Source organism: Triticum aestivum, chromosome 6A, assembly GCF_018294505.1.
Source record: "Triticum aestivum cultivar Chinese Spring chromosome 6A, IWGSC CS RefSeq v2.1, whole genome shotgun sequence".
Lineage (NCBI taxonomy): Eukaryota > Viridiplantae > Streptophyta > Magnoliopsida > Poales > Poaceae > Triticum > Triticum aestivum.
The window spans coordinates 260,732,633-260,755,575 of record NC_057809.1 but is presented as its reverse complement, the minus strand read 5'-3'; the positions used below and the strand labels follow the sequence as shown (position 1 = coordinate 260,755,575).

At 47.0% G+C, this 22,943-nt stretch overlaps 1 protein-coding gene across 2 annotated transcripts; it reads right to left on the bottom strand.

The window, feature by feature from the left end:
• Positions 1 to 3,841: 3,841 nt before the first annotated feature.
• On the bottom strand, positions 3,842 to 14,072 carry LOC123127405 (nuclear poly(A) polymerase 4). Of its 2 annotated transcripts, none has more exons than XM_044547101.1 (12): positions 13,636 to 14,072; positions 13,460 to 13,537; positions 12,818 to 12,925; positions 7,327 to 7,389; positions 7,077 to 7,238; positions 6,516 to 6,629; positions 6,379 to 6,441; positions 5,950 to 6,279; positions 5,709 to 5,873; positions 4,612 to 5,523; positions 4,416 to 4,467; positions 3,842 to 4,299 (listed from the first exon to the last, which is right to left on the bottom strand). In XM_044547101.1, exons 1-10 carry the CDS (start codon positions 13,765 to 13,767, stop codon positions 4,642 to 4,644), a joined length of 2,097 nt encoding a protein of 698 aa, XP_044403036.1. In that variant the 5' UTR covers positions 13,768 to 14,072; the 3' UTR covers positions 3,842 to 4,299; positions 4,416 to 4,467; positions 4,612 to 4,641. The 2 variants fall into 2 exon arrangements, with proteins under 2 accessions (XP_044403036.1, XP_044403037.1); XM_044547102.1 differs by having other exon boundaries at positions 4,416 to 4,458.
• Positions 14,073 to 22,943: the final 8,871 nt, after the last annotated feature.

Sequence of the window (22,943 nt, the reverse complement as noted above, 5' to 3'; positions counted from 1 at the left end):
ATGGCACTCACAAAACAAGTGTGGAGGCCTAAACAAAAACAAAACACGGATGCTTCTACATTAGCTGCAGCAACACCTTCACCACCAAAAGAGGATGATGTGACCCCTATTACATCGTCCACACCATCTAAAAAATCCCCTTCAATTGAGGAAACTTTGAGCCCAATATACACATTGGGGGATGAAGATGAGATGGTGGATTACGACTCTACGCCGGTTCGGGAAGGTATGGATATTAATATGGTGTATTACTTACCTGCTGAGTTTCGTGCTATAGGTGAAGAAGGGGAGGTGGCTCAACTGGATTTTGGTCCAAAGAACGCTATCTTCGAGAAGCCAAAAGAACCGGTGAAACACTTGAAGCCATTGTACCTCAAAAGTCATATTAACGGATCGCCGGTTGCTAGGATGCTCGTTGATGGTGGTGCTGTGGTAAATCTTATGCCCTACTCGGTCTTCAAGAAGTTGGGATTAGATAATGATGCATTGATGAAGACCAATATAGTACTTGATGGATTTGAGGGTAAAGAAAAGACAGAGACCAAAAGTGTGATGTGCATGGAACTCACCATGGGAAGCAAAACTTTGGACACCACATTCTTCATCGCCGAGGTGCAAGGTAACTATAATGTTATATTAGGCCGCGATTGGGTTCATGCTAACCAATGTGTGTCATCTACCATGCATCAATTCTTACAGTGGGTCGATGATGAGGTAGAAGTCATTCACGCGGATAATTCGGCTTGTGTTGCTTTGGCCGATGCATCGGTGGATTGGAATCATCCGAATGTTACTTGCTTAACAGGGCGTGACTTCTCGGAGTTTGATTTCCTTAGTGCTACGAGGAACGGGTTCATTCCCATCTCTTTAAAGCCGATTGGTGGTAATCGGTTTCAGGGTATGATGTAAACAAAAAGTTAAGCATGGCCGATATAGAAATTATCGCCCTAAGCACATAAAATGGCCGATGAAGTGTTGACATCGTCCTTAGGAAAAGCACCGTGCAAGTTATTTAAAACAGGGGCATGTGTTGACGCTAGAAAATGGCATGATCACAAAGAGTGACTTAAGGCTGTAGCAAGATGAGTTCAAATTCATGATGTCATGTCACCATCGGATGACTCTCTTCAAGATGATCGAAATAAATATGAAGATGGACCAAAACGGAGCTCAAGTGCAAAAGATATGACAGTTTTGGAGATACCCGTGTTGACATCAGATTAGAAAATGGCACGAAACCTAATTAAGATGGCCTTCGATGAAAAAACTTTCGACTACAAAGTTCTTCGTCTCATCGAAACGGACGATTTTGATATAAAAATCGTCCTCATCTGAAGTCGTATGCAAAAGTTACAGGCAAAACAGTGGGCTGCAGCAGTATTTGGCCGGATCATCCGGGCCGGGATCCAGATCATCCGGGCAAATTAACAAAACCATAAATTTCGGACCCCATGAAGCCAAATCATCCTGATGGCACCCAAATCATCCGGGTAAAGCCCGGACAATCCGGACATGAGTCCGGACATCTGGACAACTTTTTCTGCTACAGACTTTAGAAAACGTCCCGAAACACCCTCAAGATGATCTCAGATCAAAAAGTGTTCAACAGAAAAGTTGTGCGTCTCGTCGAGGCGGTTGATTTTGATATAAAAATTATCTTAATCCGAGTTCGTGTGTAAAAGTTACAGCCCGATTAGTGAGCTGCTGTCAGAAAACTGGGCTAGGCCGGATCATCCGGGCCTTGAGCCGGACATCCGGGCCGGAGGTCGTGAATACTCCGTGTTTTATTAGGTTTTGATAATTTGGACGGCTAGGAAAGTCCTTTTTTGTACAGGAAGTCCATCCGCCTCATATATAGACAAGAGGTGACGGTCGATTGAACAACAACACACAATCGCAAAATACATCTACTTTTTACCCTAATTTTACATCTCTCCCTTGTTCTTTCTCTCTCTCGTTCTTCATTCATTCTTTGTATTGAAGGGTAGCGATCCTCCAGGCTCTAGGGGCGGGCGAACCGACGGAACCGGCTCATCTACCGTGCCGCTGGGCAGGGCAGAGTGCCGTGCCTTCTTATGCACCACCAGCGTGCACATTGATATGGGCCAGAAAGGCTTACCTCCTAACCGAAAGTCTATCTTAACTAGCCCAGACGTTCAAAACTGATGCATCACGCGGCTGGACAGGTAGAAAGAAAAATTAACTATTTTCCTACCTATTTCCCAACCCCTCAATAAACTATTTCCCCTTTAAAATACTAATTTATTATTATTGTCTCAAAAGACTAATTACCTATTAATTAATTTTTTGGGGGACCTATTAATTAATTAATATACACGAGCAACATTTAAAAATGAAAATGAACTCATATTAGCTAACATGTTTGCCCATACATGTATTAAATTTTCTACAACTAATTTTTCACAAAAAACGGTTTCTTATTTTATTTTATTTTATTTTTTATCAGTTTTATTGCTATATTTTTATTTTGGTGGATTCATTTTTTTCATGCTACTTGTGTAACTACATCATATCCACCGATTGCACATATTGGCTAAAAGAATTTTTTAAATAAATCCTTGAGACAAAACAATACAAATAAAACCATTTTTATAATATGAGTTCATTTTCATTTTGCACATGTTGCTCATGTATATTAACTAATAGGTAATTAGTCTTTTGAGACAATAATAGTAAATTAGTATTTTGTAGGGAAATAGTTTTTTTTAGGGGTTGAAAATAGTTAATTAGTTTTTTAGCAGTACAAATCATCAATTGGTATTTTTAGTTGATGGAAATCGTTTTTTTAGAATCAAGAAAATCGTTAAAAAAATTGAACACAAGGAAATCGTTAATTAGTTGACTCGTGCAACCACGTGATGCATCGGGTGAACGGCTAGGCTGGTTAAGATAGATTTTATGGCCAGGAGGGAGGCCTTTTTTAGGGGATGGAGTGAGGCCTTTCTAGCCCATACCAATGGGCACGCTGGTGCATAAGAAGGCACGGCACTCTGCCGTGCCCAGCGGCACGGTAGAGGAGCAGGTTCCGCGAACCGACCTAGGTCAGCCCATAGCCGCCGCACGTCCAGACGGGGTCCCTCCCGAGCGCGTGGGGTTTCGGGTCCTGAAAAGCACCCGCCGGATTGCTTGCGTACCGCGCTTTCGGACGGGTCTCCTTCGACGTGAGCTGTGGTGCATCACCCTCAGCGTTGAAGGTACACGGTGACGTGTTCGTGTGCGAACACCAACGACCAGAAAAGCTTCAACCAGCGGCGTGTTTTGCTACAATGGATGCGACGACAAATGCTATAGAAGCCGATTAGGCATCGGAGCTGCATCCAGCAGCATTTTTTGCTACAACGGGCATGTGTTTTTGCTTGAACCATCGATCAAGTGATGCAAAAAGCTACGACCCGCATCAGGTTTTGATAGAACCACAAAAATCTCCACTGGCGAGGCATGGCGGCCGCCACCGTGGGGGCGGCATGGATGCACGGTTGCTGCGCGGTCATTTTTCCTAAGACAACAACCACCTGATGGACCAGCAGTGCGACAGATGGATGGAAGTGATCATCGCACACGCTTTCGAGCTCGCCGGTAGTGGGGCTGAGCGCAATGACCACGAGGGCATGCGAGGGGTGAGCGAGCGGCGCTGGAGGGAGAAAGGAAGACGCGAGACAGGGCCGGGGGCTGGTTGAGTTGGCTCATCTGGCTGTCAGTCATCGAATCAGAGGGCTGAACAGTTAGCATAATAGCATATGGTCCACGGCTCAAGAGCGAATCCAGGGTTCTGGATGTGGTCATCAATGATTGGGAAAAGGAACATGATAATGCAATCATATGAGTAGACAAAGCTTCCAGCATTTGAAAATTATCATAGGTAAAGGGTGTGCAGTCTTCTCTATGACAAAATTGATGGTAAGCTACCTAACTCTGACCTGAACCTATGTAATTAATGTGTAAGGTAGAGCATCTCTGTATAACACTTACAAGCTGTGTATTATACTAGTAATAAGATCAAGTAACCTGGATGGTACATGGTTCGCAGTTTTGGGTAACAGCTTGTCTTTGTCAGAGAAGCATCTGGGACAAACTGCTGCACATTTGCTCCATATAGCTGACTGAACATTCCGGCACCACAAGCACCTCTTCTTTCAAGACCCCCTTCTGAGAAAATCCATGTCAGAACTCGGAGCAAACAAACTTACCGACCACAGGCATGAAACCCCTGTTCCATTCAACAAGTCAGCAGTCTTTTTTCCTTTTGACTATCCTCCACTCACGCAGTTTAGGGCAGACCTGTCATTTGGAAAAACACCAAACAGCACATGGTAAACAAAATACAGCATTTTTTTAGGACAAAAATACAGTACTTTGGATGCTAAATGCAACAGGATTATGATTACAAGACATGCCTAATTGAAGCTTTCTGGCTTCTGGATACAACCAATTTGGCACCTGCATAATCTTTAAAATATCACTTCAATCAAACCACTCAGCTTTGCAGACAAAAATAATTAAACAAAACATAAACAGTAAAACATGAGCAAATTTTGTATCATAACGAAAATAGAATGATAATTTGAACAGGGAATGCACAGGAAGCTAAACCTGTTTAGTGGAAGGTCACTTCAAATCAGCTCATTCACACAAGTGCATATTCTCACCAAGGACGTTTCCAGTGAGCATTTCTGTCTGTTCCATAAACTTGGCAGAATTGCTGTTTGCCAAGCTACCAATTCCCTCAAACTTGGGTTCATCTTTCTCAGCCACACATTTTAAAGGTGTCTGCACTGCCATAGTCTGAACCGTACCATTGATAACACATGCCATTGAGCTTTCAGGACCAACAGTTTCATCAACCATGTGAACTGTTTCCACAGCTGCACAGCTTGTGCCTGATGCTGCAGACTCCTCAGATCCATGTGGTGAACTGGAGCAATTTGCTGATTCCAAATTTACATCGCCATGCGACAGTCCATTCTGAACTCCATTACAGAGGGCACTGGAAACCAAGTTGACTGTGTTTTCGGATACACCTTTACTTACAATGCTTCCATATTCAGGTGGACTTTCCTCGTAGCCTAGGCTTACTGAAGACCTTTTAACAGATTTACATGATTCACTGTGACCAGCTCCATCAAAATCACGCTTTCTCTTTAGTTGGCCCAACATAGATGCTGTCAGTGTGTCATCTTCAGTGTCATGTCTATCAGACTGCTCTCGCTGGTTTGCATGCATTGCTGGACAAGGTTTCTTGTAACCCACATAATGAGGGATCTGCTTCTTACGAATATGAGTGACCGCTAGGTCCATTCCAGACTTCCACAATGTGTACATTCCGATTTCATGCATAAACTCATCTACCGTTCCACGAATATCAAAGTTTTGACCATGTATTTTCATCCCTTCTTTCCTTGATAAGCCCATGTAGAAGGAGCAATGAGCACACTGTACTGTAGGATTTGAATAGTCACATGGGTAAGGATGGCATTGCAGCATTCCATTAGTATCCCGCTCTATCTGCATTTGATTAAAAATATATTATCACAGGGGAAGAAAGTATTCTGCGGTATCTTGGTATAAAAAAGACCTGCTATATGTTTCTAATAAATATATGATCACAAAAGAGCAACTATAGTTAAAAACAAAAAATTGAGGGTTAAAATTAAGGCTGGTGAGTGATAAAGTAATAAAATGAGGGAAACCTTCAAGGTCAGCTGCCTCAGTCGAGACTCGACCCATCCCTTCCAAAGCCGAAGATCATCATCATTGTCCGCAACAATGTCAACCACTAGATACTTTGTATATGCCTCGAAAAAATTAAAAGGCTCAAACAAGGCAGTCCAACTAGCCTTATTAAGGTCAATTTCCTGCATCAAAGATTCAGCAATGACGAATTGTCCTGAACACTAGCTCTGACATATAAAGGTAAAAATAGTGTAATACCTGACAAATCTTATTACCGAGCTTAAATTGCTCCTTGATAACCCTCAATGTGCTAGAAGATACATTATAGCTAGAGTTCATGCATGGATAGCCTGGAGTTATGATAGGCATAACATGAGATCTATCACGAGGATTTTTACGTGGATCCCATACAGAAAAACCAAGGTCATCATTCTCAATGGCACAAAGCATCACTGGATTCGGCCACTGCCACTGCGTAAAAACTCTGAAGAATCTTGAGACCAGCATACTTGGTACAGCATTAGGATAGAGTTGGCAGATAAGAGCAACCAATATGGCCCAGTTGACACCCCCAAGGAAACCAGTAACCTAACCAAGAAAACTTTTAGATGCCAGCACGATTCACTCACAAATTTACACGGTTCACTCACAAATTTAAATGGATCACAGATGATAAACCATGCTTACATTGGAATAAACGCCCCTTCTCTCTGCCCAGTACTTCAAACACCTGAGTGTTGTCCGGAAGTTCTACAAAGCATATGATTATTATAATGAGAAAGTGGAACAAGCATAAACAAATGGCAATTCCTGAATTAAATAACCTCAACATTTGGAACAAGTCGAAGAATCTGGTCTGCCACCCTGCACCCATTAAGACTTCGAACAGTTGATTCGTCAACGCCACAAAGCACAGACCCTTCAGAGATGTTGAAATCCTGCAACCATATTACAGAGGGGGGGGGGGGGGGGGGGGGGGCTTGCATCATAGACTTATTGGCATGTAACTGCAAAAGAATTCAATGCAAATAAAATGTAGTGCTGCACAACTTGCATTGAACTGGATGGTTTGCCTTTCTCATCACCTCAATATTGTAACCAAATGACCACCATTTAAGTTGAAGCAGACATTATAAATCTCCATCAACAGTTCAGTTGGTATAACAATTCCAAATAACAGGTCTTATCATAATTCCCCATAAACATTTGCGGCATGCATTCGTTAGGGACAACTAAAGCGGGGAAGGTACCTTACAGAATTGCTTGAGCAGTCAAAAGCAATACCTCAGGTGGATTGCATACTCGGAATGCATAACGATAATACTACTCAAGTGTAACAAAAATATTTGAGAACATGCACAAATATTACATAAAATGCAACTTACTGGTGGTATTACTGCAAGAGATACACTGGCATAGAGAAGGTCAATTGCCATCCCGTGGAACTTAAATTTCATAAGAGGTACATGAGCATCAGGTACAGGTTGTAGTTCAGTCACTTCTTCCAGTTGTGTTAATATGCCATGTAGTGTGACAAAGAAATCCTCCTGCAGAAATATTAACATTGATTATTATAAGACATATGTAATCTATAAACAGTAGGTTTTATGCAAAAGAAAGGTGACTAGACTTCACCTCTCGGTTCACATATGAAGGTCCAACACATAAGATATCAATGTCTGCTCCAGGCCCATGAACCTAACAAAGAGGTCATTATGAAGTAGACTCGGTTAAATTTACCAGCACAGGAAGTATTTACTCCAGAAGCCGAAGGAGATCATACTGTAACAGGAACTTAGCAAAATACGTGAAAGAGCATAAAACTAAGAAAGCATGTGATGTGCTGAAAGGTACATGGACAGATGCTGCACAGTGACTGGCATTTAAACCTGTACATTGTAGAATCCCTTATTCCTGTGAGTTGACTACTGATATCAGAAGATTAGAAATATCCATCACACATGTGCCACTCCCACACATGGTTAGAAATGATTCTTAGCACGTTAAACTATTATTATTGCTTACAATAATGTTTAAGAATATTGTTTGGAAAAAGATGCAAAATCTCAAACATCAGCAACTACTCAATTGAATCTATCTTCCCTATGTACCAGTATTAATGATCTGTCAGGTATCCTTGCGACGAGGGGCATACCATCAACACCAACCAAGCAGCATCGGTTCCAATCTCGAAAGCATGGATACAGCAGATTCAGCGATTTGCTGTCCTAGTGCGGCAGGACACGGTGACACGCCGAGATACGTGTATCCCACAGTACCATCTCATTTACAAAAAAAAAAGACAAGGCTGGGATATGGTGGGGACTCGGGAGGCCCAATAACAGCCTCTGCCTGATACAAACCCACTCGCACATACGCTCACCACAAAAGGAAACGAGCTGCTCCTGGCTCTAGCGAACGCGCCGCCACCGCCTAGATCAACGCCGCTGCCTGGACTCGCCCTGCCACCGTTTCCCAAGCACAGCAGCCTCTCCTACCAACGGCAATCACGCTCGAGCAGGTAACCCCAAGCACAGCAGCCTCTCTTCAACCTCTTCATCTCTTTGTGACTCTTGCTGTTGAGCTGCTGCTGCTTGCTTCCCCATGCAGCCATGTCATTGCTGCTTGCGTTTTGATTGGCTACATGATATTGTGCTCGATTGAATGTGGTGCTGCTGTTGGGTGTTGATTGTTGCTTTCTGTTAGGGAGCATGTTATCTGGGAGCACCACTGCCAGTAGCCAAGACACTGAAGGGCAGCCTGGTGTTGAGATCCTGCTAGTTTACTAATACTAGCGTTTGATGTACTTTGTAAGTTGCAATGACATGGGTCTAGAGGATCAATTAATTCAATAATTGAGCACTTGAAAAATGAGACAGCAGATGGAAATGAGGCAGTATTCTGATCTCATCTCAATTCCTCATTAATTTTTTTGTTTTAACTCTATATTACATGGCAACACAACAACAACAACAACAACAACAACAACAACAAAGCCTTTAGTCCCAAACAAGTTGGGGTAGGCTAGAGGTGAAACCCATAAGATCTCGCAACCAACTCATGGCTCTGGCACATGGATAGCAAGCTTCCACGCACCCCTGTCCATGCTCTTTGGTGATACTCCAATCCTTCAGGTCTCTCTTAACGGACTCCTCCCATGTCAAATTCGGTCTACCCCGCCCTCTCTTGACATTCTCCGCACGCTTTAGCCGTCCGCTATGCACTGGAGCTTCTGGAGGCCTGCGCTGAATATGCCCAAACCATCTCAGACGATGTTGGACAAGCTTCTCCTCAATTGGTGCTACCCCAACTCTATCTCGTATATCATCATTCCGGACTCGATCCTTCCTCGTGTGGCCACACATCCATCTCAACATACGCATCTCCGCCACACCTAACTGTTGAACATGTCGCCTTTTAGTCGGCCAACACTCCGCGCCATACAACATTGCGGGTCGAACCGCCGTCCTGTAGAACTTGCCTTTTAGCTTTTGTGGCACTCTCTTGTCACAGAGAATGCCAGAAGCTTGGCGCCACTTCATCCATCCGGCTTTGATTCGATGGTTCACATCTTCATCAATACCCCCATCCTCCTGCAACATTGACCCCAAATACCGAAAGGTGTCCTTCTGAGGTACCACCTGGCCATCAAGGCTAACCTCCTCCTCACACCTAGTAGTACTGAAACCGCACATCATGTACTCGGTTTTAGTTCTACTAAGCCTAAACCCTTTCGATTCCAAGGTTTGTCTCCATAACTCTTAACTTCCTATTTACCCCCGTCCGACTATCGTCAACTAGCACCACATCATCCGCAAAGAGCATACACCATGGGATATCTCCTTGTATATCCCTTGTGACCTCATCCATCACCAATGCAAAAAGATAAGGGCTCAAAGCTGACCCCTGATGCAGTCCTATCTTAATCAGGAAGTCATCGGTGTCGACATCACTTGTTCGAACACTTGTCACAACATTATCGTACATGTCCTTCATGAGGGTAATGTACTTTGCTGGGACTTTATGTTTCTCCAAGGCCGACCACATGACATTCCGCGGTATCTTATCATAGGCCTTCTCCAAGTCAATGAACACCATATGCAAGTCCTTCTTTTGCTCCCTATATCTCTCCATAAGTTGTCGTACCAAGAAAATGGCTTCCATGGTCGACCTCCCAGGCATGAAACCAAACTAATTTTTGGTCACGCTTGTCATTCTTCTTAAGCGGTGCTCAATGACTCTCTCCCATAGCTTCATTGTATGGCTCATCAGCTTAATTCCACGGTAATTAGTACAACTCTGAACATCCCCCTTGTTCTTGAAGATTGGTACTAATATACTCCGTCTCCATTCTTCTGGCATCTTGTTTGCCCGAAAAATGAGGTTGAAAAGCTTGGTTAGCCATACTATTGCTATGTCCCCGAGACCTTTCCACACCTCAATGGGGATACAATCAGGGCCCATCGCCTTGCCTCCTTTCATCCTTTTTAAAGCCTCCTTCACCTCAGACTCTTGGATTCGCCGCACAAAATGCATGCTGGTCTCATCAAAGGAGTCGTCTAGTTCAATGGTAGAACTCTCATTCTCCCCATTGAACAGCTTGTCGAAATACTCCCGCCATCTATGCTTAATCTCCTCGTCCTTCACCAAGAGTTGGCCTACTCCGTCCTTGATGCATTTGACTTGGCCAATGTCCCTCGTCTTCCTCTCTCGGATCTTGGCCATCTTATAGATGTCCCTTTCACCTTCCTTCGTGCCTAACCGTTGGTAGAGGTCCTCATATGCCCGACCCCTTGCTTCACCAACAGCTCGCTTTGCGGCCTTCTTCGCCATCTTGTACTTCTCTATGTTGTCTGCACTCCTATCCAGGTATAGGCGTCTGAAGCAATCTTTCTTCTCTTTAATCGCCTTCTGGACGTCATCATTCCACCACCAGGTATCCTTATCTTCGCTTCTCCTTCCCCTGGACACTCCAAACTCCTCCGAGGCCACCTTACGAATGCAAGTCGCCATCTTCATCCACACATTGTCCGCATCCCCTCCTTCCTCCCAAGGGCCCTCCTTAATTACCCTCTCCTTGAACACCTGAGCTACCTCCCCCTTGAGCTTCCACCACTTCGTTCTAGCGACTTTGGCACGCTTATCCCGCTGGACACGAATCCGAAAGCGGAAGTCAGCAACCACCAGCTTATGCTGGGGTACAACACTCTCTCCAGGTATCACCTTACAGTCTAGGCACGCACGCCTATCTTCTCTTCTCGAGAGGATGAAATCAATCTGGCTAGAGTGTTGGCCACTACTAAAAGTCACCAGATGTGATTCTCTCTTTCTAAAGAGGGTGTTAGCTACAATCATGTTGTAGGCTAGAGCAAAGCTTAAGACATCTTCTCCTTGATTCCTGATGCCATAGCCAAAGCCCCCATGTGCCCCTTCAAAACCTGTGTTAGATGTACCCACGTGGCCATTGAGGTCTCCTCCTATGAAGTGCTTCTCACCAATCGATACACTCCTAACCATGTCTTCCAGGCCTTCCCAGAACTCCCTCTTGGTGTTCTCATTGTGGCCTACTTGCGGGGCATACGCGCTGATAACATTGAGAACCAAGTCCTCAACTACCAGCTTGACCAAGATAATCCGGTCCCCACGTCTCTTGACGTCTACCACTCCATACTTGAGGCTCTTGTTGATCAAGATGCCTACGCCATTTCTGTTTGCAGCCGTCCCCGTGTACCACAGCTTGAAGCCGGTATCCTCCACCTCCTTCGCCTTCTGTCCTCTCCATTTGGTTTCTTGGACGCAAAGGATATCAACACCTCTCACCGCTGCATCAACTAGCTCCTGAAGCTTCCCTGTCAGAGACCCTACGTTCCAGCTACCTAAGCGAATCCTCCTAGGCTCGGCTAGCTTCCTTACCCTTCGCACCCGTCGAGTCAAATGCGAAGACCCTTGCTCATTTTCCACTACACCCGGGCGCCGATGTAGCGCGCCACTAAGGATGCGACGACCCGATCCTCGCTCACTTGCCACCATATCCGGATCAAGATACGGCGCGCCACTTGGGGGGTGACGGTCCGGCCCTTGCCCACTTTCCACCACACCCGGGTTCCGATGTGGCATATTTAAAAATGCCACATGGCTATTTAAAAATTACATGGCATATTTAAAAATTTCTTTACGTATACTCGTCGTATCCCCAAAATGGCTATTTTGGGAAAATGTCGTATCCCATGTTATCGCCGTGTCTGTGTCTCCGTATCCGTGTTTCTTAGGTTCCAGTACTAGATTGCGAAACATGCTGAACTAATTCACTACTCCAAACTCCTTCTAACTCAAATCTTATCTGTGACAATTATTGCTTTATTCTGGTCCATCATGAATTCATGAGAAAGTGTAAAAGTTGAATGTATGACCACATCTTTATTGGTTGTCGTTTTAGCTTACATCACACAGAACAGGTGGTCTTTGATTGTTTATCTGGCGACCTATTTCTCCCTCTTGATTGAACATAGTAATGGCACATAAATTACTCCACTGGTGCACCCTACTCATCCAATCACAATGACAATTTTTTCCTCTGACGTAATGTGTAGCAATGTTGCGGTGACAATATTTGTTTCACTCATTGGACTAAAGAGGAAAGGTTGTGATTACTTTCAGGTTACAAAAATTAGTTCTAGCAACCTTTTAATAAATAGTTGTAGCACTTAACTTGACTTTTGATTCGTTTTTCACCGTCTAGAAGAGCAGTAATGTGACCCTGACATAAACTATGCAATATCAGAGGAATGCAGTGCCAAGCTGATAACAACTCAACAAGCAATAGCAGTTTGGCAGCAGGTTATGGAATTTATACTGCAAAGTAACTTTTAGTAGGGGCCAATTTGGATGAAATGCCTAGAAAACCCAAAAGCATCTCTATGAGAGATGAAACAAGTCAAGTTTCTAAAACTGCAAACCCAAGTATGTTTACTTCTTCAAACGAGAACTTTTGGGTGGATGTTCTTATTTGAATCTGCTTGATTCACATTAATAAGATAATAAAAAGATAGACAAGTATGTTATTTAATGTGACAGAAGGGACAAGGTGTATGGAATAAAAGAATAGGGCAGAGAAATAGGCAGTTACCCCCAAGCGGTAAGATCCAAAAGTGAAAAGGACTACATTTGCCTTTTCAATCATTTGCTCAGAATACCCTTTCTGGCTAGTTAACTGCTTCACCCATTCCTTAACTATCTGCAAATCAATTAAAAGCCCGCACAGGTTAGTAACTGCAGGGCAACGAAATGTAAGACCTGATAAAACATACTCCCTCTGTCCCAAAATAAGTGTCTCAACTTTGTACTAACTTTAGTATAAAGTTGTACTACAGTCAAGACAATTATTTTGGGACGGAGGGAGTAAATTACACTACAGATAGGATTTACCATTTCTATCTGAAATAGAAAAATGGAAACAGGAAAAAGACTAATCAAACATTCTCAAGTCTGGGTACTGAAATACAATACTCCACACCAAAAATCATTTGAATATAGTGCCCACAGGAAGCATTAGCTACTTAAATATCATAGTCATCGAAATGGCCATGCAAGGCAGACCTTTCCGATTAAATATAGTCCCCTTCTAGTTTCACCTCCTACTTCCATAGAATCAGAGACATCAAGTACTCCCTCTGTAAATAAATATAAGAGTGTTTAGATCACTAAAGTAGTGATCTAAACGCTCTTATATTTGTTTATGGAGGGAGTAGCAAGCAATGAAAGGGGTTACCCCATCAATCTCCCGTAGCACCTCCTCCCGTTTTGCGGACTGCTCCTCGCTCTCGTAAAGGCCCGCTTCAACCAAGAACTGCAATCATGTTGCCAACGACACAAAAGCAACACTATCATCACAACAGACCACTTAGCAAAGCTCCAAAACATAAGCGATTAGCAATGAATAATAACCTTCTCGAGCTCAGCCGTCTTCTGCAGATCGAACATGGTCGGCCTGGTCAAAGATAACGGCGGATCCATGCCGCTGTACCGCTTTGGGGACGACCGAGGTGCTACCCTGCCTGTGCCCACAGATCCCGCCATTGAACCGCACAAACACAAACGTAGCTGAAAATCCCGTCGGGATTACAGCAGAATCGGAATCAAGCTAACCGCCACGGCACCTGCATCCGACACCCACTGATTCAAATCGACCACTAGATTCGCTCGTCGAAACGCACGACGCAGGCCCGACCAAACCAAACCGGCGGAACCCTAGAAGGCCCAACCCTGTTCCCCTGCAATCCCGATGGCACCAAACTCGCCGCGCGAACGGCCGGCGGCGGAGGAGAACCCCTAGGTGTGTGCGTGGGCGCGAAACCTTTTTCCGTGTACGCGCGATGGAAACGGAAAAGCAATGCGCGTGAACAGTATATACTACTCCCTCCGTCCCATAATTTAAGACGTGTATCTGTGTATCTATCTATTATCTACTATCTCTAAAAGCATAAGAGGACGGAGAACCAATTCATTTTATCCGTCTAACCCTAGAATCTTACGATCAAGATCTTCCTAATGTTTAGCATATATCTATATCTATACCAATATAAAAAGATCTAAAGAGGCAGATCCAACTGATCTCGGCCATCGAACCAAGTCAATCCAACGACCTAGACTGCTCCAATGGCGAGCGTTAAACGTGTTTAACGTGCAATTAATAGCATGCCAAATATTACAGTAATCACAGGATTAACACACAAATAATAGCATACCTAATATCCGCGTGCAATTAATATATTACCTAAATATTAACGTGCATTGCACGTGCGCATTTACTAGTCAAACACAGTCAAAGCAACCAACTGATCCTACCCATGATCAATCTCTCGTAAAAAAAACTCCCACGATTCTCTCGGTACCGCTTCGCCCCCTCACCAAAAAAATGTTGGGGAACACAGTATTTTAAAAAATTTATCTACGATCATGCAAGATCTATCTAGGAAATGCATAGCAACGAGAGGGAGAGTGTGTCTACGTACCCTCGTAGACCGAAAGCGGAAGCGTTTAGTAACGCGGTTGATGTAGTCGAACGTCTTCATGATCCAACCGACCAAGTACCGAATGCACGGCACCTCCGCGATTTGCACATGTTCAGCTCGGTGGCGTCCCTCGAACTCTTGATCCAGTTGAGGCCGAGGAGAGTTTCGTCAGCACGACGGCGTGGTGACGGTGATGATGAAGTTACCGACGCAGGGCTTCGCCTAAGCACTATGACAACATGACCGAGGTGTAAAACTATGGAGGGGGACACCGCATACGGCTAAAGATTAACTTGTGTCTCTATGGGGGTGCCCCCTTGTCGGTGTCAAAACCGACGAATCTCGGGTAGGGGGTCCCGAACTATGCGTCTAGGCTGGATGGTAACGGGAGGCAAGGGACATGAAGTTTTACCCAGGTTCAGGCCCTCTTGATGGAGGTAAAACCCTACGTCCTGCTTGATTAATATTGAAGATATGGGTGTTACAAGAGTAGATCTACCACGAGATCAGAGAGGCTAAACCCTAGAAGCTAGCCTATGGTATGATTCTATGTTGTGATTGTTGTCCTACGGACTAAAACCCTTCGGTTTATATAGACACCAGAGAGGGTTAGGGTTACACAAGGTCGATTATAAAGGAGGAGATATCCATATACGTATTGCCTAGCTTGCCTTCCACGCCAAGTAGAGTCCCATCGGACACGAGACGAAGTCTTCAATCTTGTATCTTCATAGTCTAACAGTCCGGCCAATGGAGATAGTCCGGCTGTCCGGAGACCCCCTAATCCAGGACTCCCTCAGTAGCCCCTGAACCAGGCTTCAATGACGATGAGTCCGGCCCGCAGTTGTCTTCGGCATTGCAAGGCGGGTTCCTTCTCCGAATACATCACAGAAGAATTTAAATACGAGGATAGTGTCCGACCCTGCAAAATAAGTTCCACATTCCACCGTAGAGAGAATAATGTTTTCGCAGATCTAATTTGCTAGCTTATTTTAGCAACACGACGCTACGTCATGGCTCAGTGATTATTCGAACCGTTTCTTTTAACCAGCCCCGCACATAACGCGAGGCAGTTTTTCGACACGTCTTGTCAAAGCAGAGATCATAGGGAAAACTTTGTTCTTGCCACTCTAGCTTTTGCCAATTTTGCTTATGCCACTCTAGAATTTGACATCTCACTTTTGTCACTCTTTGCTTTTGACAATACATCACAAATGCCATTCCGTGGCAAAACCGATAATTTTTCATTTCACTTTTGCCACTCTTAGCTTTTAACAATGTATCACAATTGCCACTCTGAAAATTTTGCTTTTGCCACTGAATGGCAAAAGTGATATATTGTCAAAAGCTAAGAGTGGCAAAAGTGAAATGTCAAATTTTAGAGTGGCATAAGCAAAATTGGCAAAAGCTAGAGTGGCAAAAACAAAATTTTCCCGAGATCGTGTCCCCTTATTACGGGATTTTCATCAATAGGGGCGTGGGTAACCCAACCGCGCCATCAATTGCGGCGCTTGGGGGATAAGCGAGTTTTACCAGGCAAGTGGGGACGCTTAATTTTGTCCGCCCATATAAAGGGATAAGGATTCACCTTTCTATCCACGCCTTCTTCCTCCTCTGCTCATCCGCTCCCGCACACTCGAGCTCTAGCGCCCAAGCTCTCACTTCCATCTCAACCTTCTCCAACCATGTCCGGAGCGGGAGGCAATTGGATGGTCTCCTCCGTCACGGAGCGAGACGTCAAGAAACTGAGGAGAGCCGGATACCTGCCCGACGACATCGCGCACCGGCTCCTAGATGAGGGACAACTCATCCCCACCCCCGAGCCCCATGAGAGGGTGGTATTCCTCACCCATTTCCTCCGCAGACTAGGATTCCCTCTCCATCCCTTCGTCTGGGGGCTCATGTTTTATTACGGCCTAGATTTCCACGATCTGGCCCCGAACTTCATCCTCAACATCTCGGCGTTTATCGTCGTGTGCGAGGCCTTCCTCCGCATCAAGCCCCACTTCGGCTTATGGCTGAAGACCTTCAATGTCAAGCCGAAGGTAGTGAGCGGCCGCCAGGCAGAGTGCGGAGGCGCCATGGTGGGCAAGATGCCCAGCATCACATGGCTCGAGGGCACCTTCGTGGATACCATAAAGGGGTGGCAATCGGGGTAGTTCTATATCACCGAGCCGCCTGACCCCGCATGGGTAGCGGCCCCCGAGTTCTGATCTGGCATCCCCATGCGGCTCACCTCCTAGAAAGAGAAGGGCCTGTCCTGGGGTAATTCAAAAGAGCTGACCGGACTCCAGTCATGTATTTAGAACATGGTGGACAAGAAGTTCAAGCTTGTCAACATAGTCCACGTTATGCTCGTCCGCCGGATACTCCCGTGCCAACAACGGGAGTTTACCTTGTGGGAGTTCAATCCGGCGCAGCACCAAACTCTGAACAGGCTCTTCGATGCGACTCATGAAGATGCCTGGAGGGTGCTATTCAAGAGCGCCGAGGTCCCTCCCCCCATTACTAAGGATCGCGGATTCAACGCGAAGCGCCACGCCAGTGCGGTAAGTTGTTTTACCTTTTACAGGATATTTGTTTTCTATATAGATTGGCTCTATGTGGGATCTAAACTCCCGTGCCGTTAACAGGACTGGCAGAAGATGGCCGGACAAATCGACTGTCCGGCTCCCTTGCCCGAAGGCCCTGCAGACGCCCTTCTGACGAAGATGTTGACTCTGGCCCCTTACAAGGTGCCGGAGAAGACCAAGAAGGCCAAGGGAGCTCGAAAGAGTTCCCGACGCTAGGCGTCATCGGACTCACCGTCCGATGACTCTGCGGCGCACTCTTCCCCCAAAGACGAGGAAGAGGAAGAAGAGGCTCCCCCACCGACTGGGGGAGACAAGAAAAGGAAGGTCGCCCCAACTGGGGAGGCCGGAGGGTCCAAGAAGGGAAGGACGCTCCTTCCGGACAGCTCCACCGCCGCCGACGAAAGTGAAGATGAGTGGTTGCCCAGGGCCAAGCCCCAGGGGAGATCGTGAGTATTCGGATACCAAAGTAACCCATAGGATTCCTTTGTCGCATTGCTTTCCCTAACGCCGAAATCAATTGTGTAGGCCGCCCCGAGCCAATATCGAGGTATCCTCAGACGACTCTCTGGGCTCGTCGGACATGGATAGCGATCCAGCCCCGACCGCCACCTCCCCTCATCCAGCCGACGACGCTGAGGTGCTGTCTCAAGAGGCACCGGATCGAGGGGGGACAGTCCCAGAGGCGCCTCAAGGTGACCTTCCGGACTCCGGGAGCCAAGGGGACGGGGGCCTCGAGAGCTCCGAGTTCGGCCCTCAGCCGAACACCGCGCCGGACCCTCCAACGGTTCCGAGCTCGGGCAGGCGGTCCCCTTCTAAGGGGGGTGAAACGCCTGTGCCGGTGACCTCTGTCCATCCAGAGGCGCCGGACACTATGTTGGAAGCGCTTCGCAACGCTTCCATCGAGGAGGAGCACCGCACTATTATGAGTGCGGTGATCCAGAAGGTTCAGTCCGCCAAGAGCGGATTGACTGAAGCCTGTACTAGCCTTCTAACAGGCTTCGAGGTAAGTGTTTTAAAATGTAGTAGAAGTATTACCGCATAGACAGTAGCCCCTGATGCTTTGTTCGGTGTTCGCAAAGAAAAGCCGAACAGAGGATCAAATAATATCGCAGGAGTCTAATATAAGTATGTCAATATGCATATGCAGGCTTCTCTGCTGGCATCCGCCGCACTAACTGCAGAGGTCACCGTACTGAAGCAGGACCTCGATGGGTCCAAGAAAGAGCTCAGCCTTGTCAACAGGCAGCTCGAGGAGAACGAAGGTAAGTAATACCCCGTCTATGTATATAAAAAGGACGTGACTGCAAAATGACAGGATCATTGTATGTTTTGCCAGGGGCCACGAGCGAGGTGGCGACCCTGAAACAAGCACTGACCAAGGCCGAAGATACAGCGGCCAAGGAGCGCACCGAGTGAGAGAGGCACGAGGCTCAGGTGGGAGAGGTGCAGCAAGAGCTCCAGGCTCTCGTGACGAAGCACGGGGTGTTGGAGCTTGACTTGAAGACGCGAGAGTCTGAGCTTGCCGCGGCCCGTGAGAGCGCGAAGAGTGCCAAGGCCGAAGCCCAAAAGGCCCTCCAAGAGATCGACGCGATGAAGAAGATAGTGGCGGGTAAGGCTTTCTATATGCAAAGCAAGCATGTAAAAGTAATTTACCGATTGCTTACCCGAATCTGGAGCTCTTCAGGAGCATTCGCAGATTTGCCCCGCAGTGTGTCCGATGCCGCACAATTTTACCAGGCCGAGGATGGAAGCTCGACGGAGAAGCTGTTTTGGTCTCAGTATGCTGAGGCCGAACATCCGATGCCAATGAGCGACCAGCTGAAGCAGATGGTCGAGCTACATAAGGCGGCCGATCAGGCCATGAAGGGCCTCATAGCCCGGCTGTGGCCTGGCGACGCCCTTCCGAACAGCTTCTTCGGCCTGGTGAGGCGGCTTGTGGATGCCTGCCCATGGCTGGAGGTCGTCAAGCGATCTGTCTGCATTGAAGGAGCACGTCGGGCTTTCGCCCATGTCAAAACACAGTGGGTCAAGCTAAACGCCGTGAAGCTGATCAAGGAGGGGCCGCCGGAGGGCAAGGAGCACCGCCACCCCAAGATGTACTACGAGAGTGTTCTACTGGGCGCCCGTCTTATCGCGGATGAGTGTTCACAAAATGTAATATTTGAATGAGACTTGCTCGTTTTTTATCCTGTGTGATGAAAACTTGTTTCATATGCGCTATGCAACGCTTGTGTGAATTTAAAATATTACCTTCTGTTTGGCTGTTTATCCAATCTGAGAGATGGCTAGTCCTCGGCTTCTGCCCCCATACCACGAGTGCTGGGGTGTTCGGGATAAACTTGAGCACTCTTGTTCCCATGTTTGGGTCCTTCGAGGGAGGTGCTCAGCACAACGAATAAGGCAACCGGACTAATAATGCTTTATCACTCTCACTTAGCCGTAGAATTCTATAATTTTAAATTTCGGCGCAGCCCCTGGTATTCGGAAGGCCGGATTCGAGGCGCGATACACGCCTGTAAGCCGGACAGAGCCGGCCCCTTGCCCTAAGCGGCATAAGTCTTTATGGACTCGAAAAACCTCGCCGAACAGCGACCAGTCTCTCGCCTTATCATGACAGTCAGTTTTAGCTTTCTCTACTGAGGTGCTCAGCCCGGCAGAACCGGGGCACAACCGCAGTAGTTCTCCTAGCGCTAACTTAGCCGATAGAGCGGAACGTAAGGTACCAAAACATAGGAGCTGGACAAACCCAACATTTGACCAAAGACATGATTCAGAGCTAATGCATATAATGCTATAAGTTCGGGGTGCCGCACTTGTGAAAGTGTTCGGACTTTTCACACCATACTGTGGGTACGTAAGCCCCTGGTGCTTTGGCCGTACCAGAGTGTACGGTTGCAAGGCGTCATTGATGAACACATAGATATATATAACAAGAATGCAATAATAGTCGTAGTGTCATGCATTGTTTATTAAAAAATTGCATTACAGCAGAGTGATACAGATAGTGCAATAAGCAAAAGAGTAGGACTATGTCCCTTCCAAGGGCGAGCTAAGGAATGATATGAAATCTGTAATCAACCTGGGGATTCCGTTATATAACGTAGTTGTCTGCCGCCTTGGTTGCTGTATCATGTGTGCGGCAATAGAGCTGCCGGACGGTGTTTCCAGAGATTAAAGTCCTGAAAGAAAAAGAAAAATAACCAAACGGGAAGCCCCTAGTGCGGTTTAGGCCGCGTTTTGGGGCGTGCCGCAGTTGTGCCCCCCTCCCCACCTGTGCCCATGGTATTTTTAATGCGTAATTATGTACGCACGGCATGAATAACACCGTTTGCATGGGATTGGGGTGGCCGCCGTATTGCTACACGAGCTCAGATCGTGCCAGGCTGTCTGTCTGCCGATTGCCCCGAGCGCGCTTGAAGGTGTCCGGGCTTTGAAACGCCGAACTGGTAGATTGCCTTGAGAGGCTGCTTTGCGCTTCTGCTGCAAGGGCCGCGGTGTGCTCCTCTATTCGAAGAGAGCGCTCTATGTTTCCACTGACTGTGATAACTCCGCGAGGTCCTGGCATCTTGAGCTTGAGGTATGCATAATGTGGTACCGCATTGAATCTAGCGAATGCGGTTCGTCCGAGCAGCGCGTGATAACCACTGCGGAACGGGACTATATCGAAGATTAACTCTTTGCTTCGGAAGTTATCCGGGGATCCGAAGACCACTTCCAGTGTAATTAAGCCTGTGCAGTGGGCCTCTACGCCTGGAATGATGCCTTTAAAGGTCGTTTTTGTGGGTTTGATCCTCGAGGGGTCTATACCCATTTTGCACACTGTGTCCTGGTAAAGCAGGTTCAGGCTGCTGCCGCCATCCATAAGGACTCGAGTGAGGTGAAATCTGTCGATGATTGGGTCTAAGACCAGCGCGGCGAATCCGCCATGACGGATACTAGTGGGGTGGTCCCTGCGATCGAAGGTGGTCGGACAGGAGGACCAAGGGTTGAACTTTGGGGCGACTGGCTCCAACGCATATACGTCCCTGAGCGCACGCTTCTACTCCCTCTTGGGGATGTGGGTTGCGTATATCATGTTCACCGTCCGCACTTGCGGGGGAAACCTCTTCTGTCCTCCCGTGTGCGGCTGCCGGGGTTCTTCCTCATCATCGCTATGCGGCCCCTTGTCCTTGTTTTCGGCAATTAACTTGCCGGCCTGCTTGAACACCCAACAATCCCTGTTGGTGTGATTGGCTGGCTTGTCTGGGGTGCCGTGTATTTGACACGAGCGATCGAGTATACGGTCCAAGCTGGACGGACCCGGTGTACTTTGTTTGAACGGCTTTTTCCGCTGACCGGGTTTAGAGCCTTTGAATCCGGCATTGACTGTCGTATCCTCAGTACTTTTGCTGTTAATGCGGCGCTTATGCTTGTTGCGACGTGACCTGCTATTGCCGTCCTTGGTATCGGAGGTACCATGGTTCTTTGATATGTTATTACTGCGAGCCAACCAGCTGTCTTCTCCCACACAGAAGCGGGTCATGAGCGTCGTGAGAGCTGCCATAGATTTCGGCTTTTCCTGACCAAGGTGCCGGGCTAGCCACTCGTCTCGGATGTTGTGCTTGAAAGCCGCTAAGGCCTCCGCATCCAGACAGTCGACGATTTGATTTTTCTTTGTAAGGAACCGAGTCCAGAATTGCCTGGCCCACTCTTCTGGCTGCTGAATTATGTGGCTCAAGTCACCGGCGTCTGGTGGTCGCACATAAGTGCCCTGAAAGTTGTCGAGGAATGTGGCTTCTAGATCTTCCCAACAGCTAATGGAGTCCGCTGGCAAGCTATTAAGCCAATGTCGTGCTGGTCCTTTGAGTTTTAGTGGGAGGTACTTGATGGCATGTAAGTCATCACTGCGGGCCATGTGGATGTGGAGGAGGAAGTCCTCAATCCATACTGCGGGATCTGTTGTGCTGTTGTATGATTCAATGTTTACAGGTTTGAAACCTTCTGGGAATTGATGTTCCATTACTTCGTCTGTGAAGCATAAGGGGTGTGCGGCACCTCTATATTGGGCTATATCGCGACGCAGCTCGTATGGGTCCTACCCGCTGTGTTCGGCCCGGCCAGATTTGCTTTTACTGTATCCGGCGTGACGTTTACCATCTCATAGAGTGGTGGGCCCTCGTGATCCGTAGATCGATCTTGAATGCTTTGCTTTGTCCTCCAATATGTCTCGCAGGTCTGGCGTATCTCCCCATGCCTTTTTATTTGGATTGCGTTGGGGTGGAGGCTGAGCTTTTGGCTGGAATGCCTCTCTATCGCGGCCACGAGGTGGCCGATCAGCCGTATCATACGCTTCTTCCTCCAGTCGGGGTAGTAACCTGCGCCTTGGGTAACTCTTGGAGGGACGCTCGAGTTTATATTCCTCGGCTGCGAGGACTTCAGTCCATTTGTCAGCTAGCAGATCTTGATCAGCTTGAAGCTGCTGCTATTTTTTCTTCAGGCTATTTGCCGTTGCCATAAGCCTGCGCTTGAAGCGCTCTTGTTCGATGGGGTCCTCTGGTACGACGAATTCATCGTCGCCGAGGCTTGCCTCGTCTTCAGAGGGGGGCATGTAATTTTCATCCTCCTCCTCTCCGCCAGCCGCCCTCTCAGGAGAGCTGGCTCCTTCATCCTCCTGCTCTAAATCTTGCTG

Coding starts and splice junctions, on each gene's coding strand:
- LOC123127405 (XM_044547101.1), bottom strand. CDS start 13,767: ATGGCGGGATCTGTGGGCACAGGCAGGGTAGCACCTCGGTCGTCCCCA. Junction 13,538..13,635: donor AGACGGCTGAGCTCGAGAAG/GTTATTATTCAT, acceptor ACATGATTGCAG/TTCTTGGTTGAAGCGGGCCT. Junction 6,442..6,515: donor GACTTGTTCCAAATGTTGAG/GTTATTTAATTC, acceptor TATGCTTTGTAG/AACTTCCGGACAACACTCAG.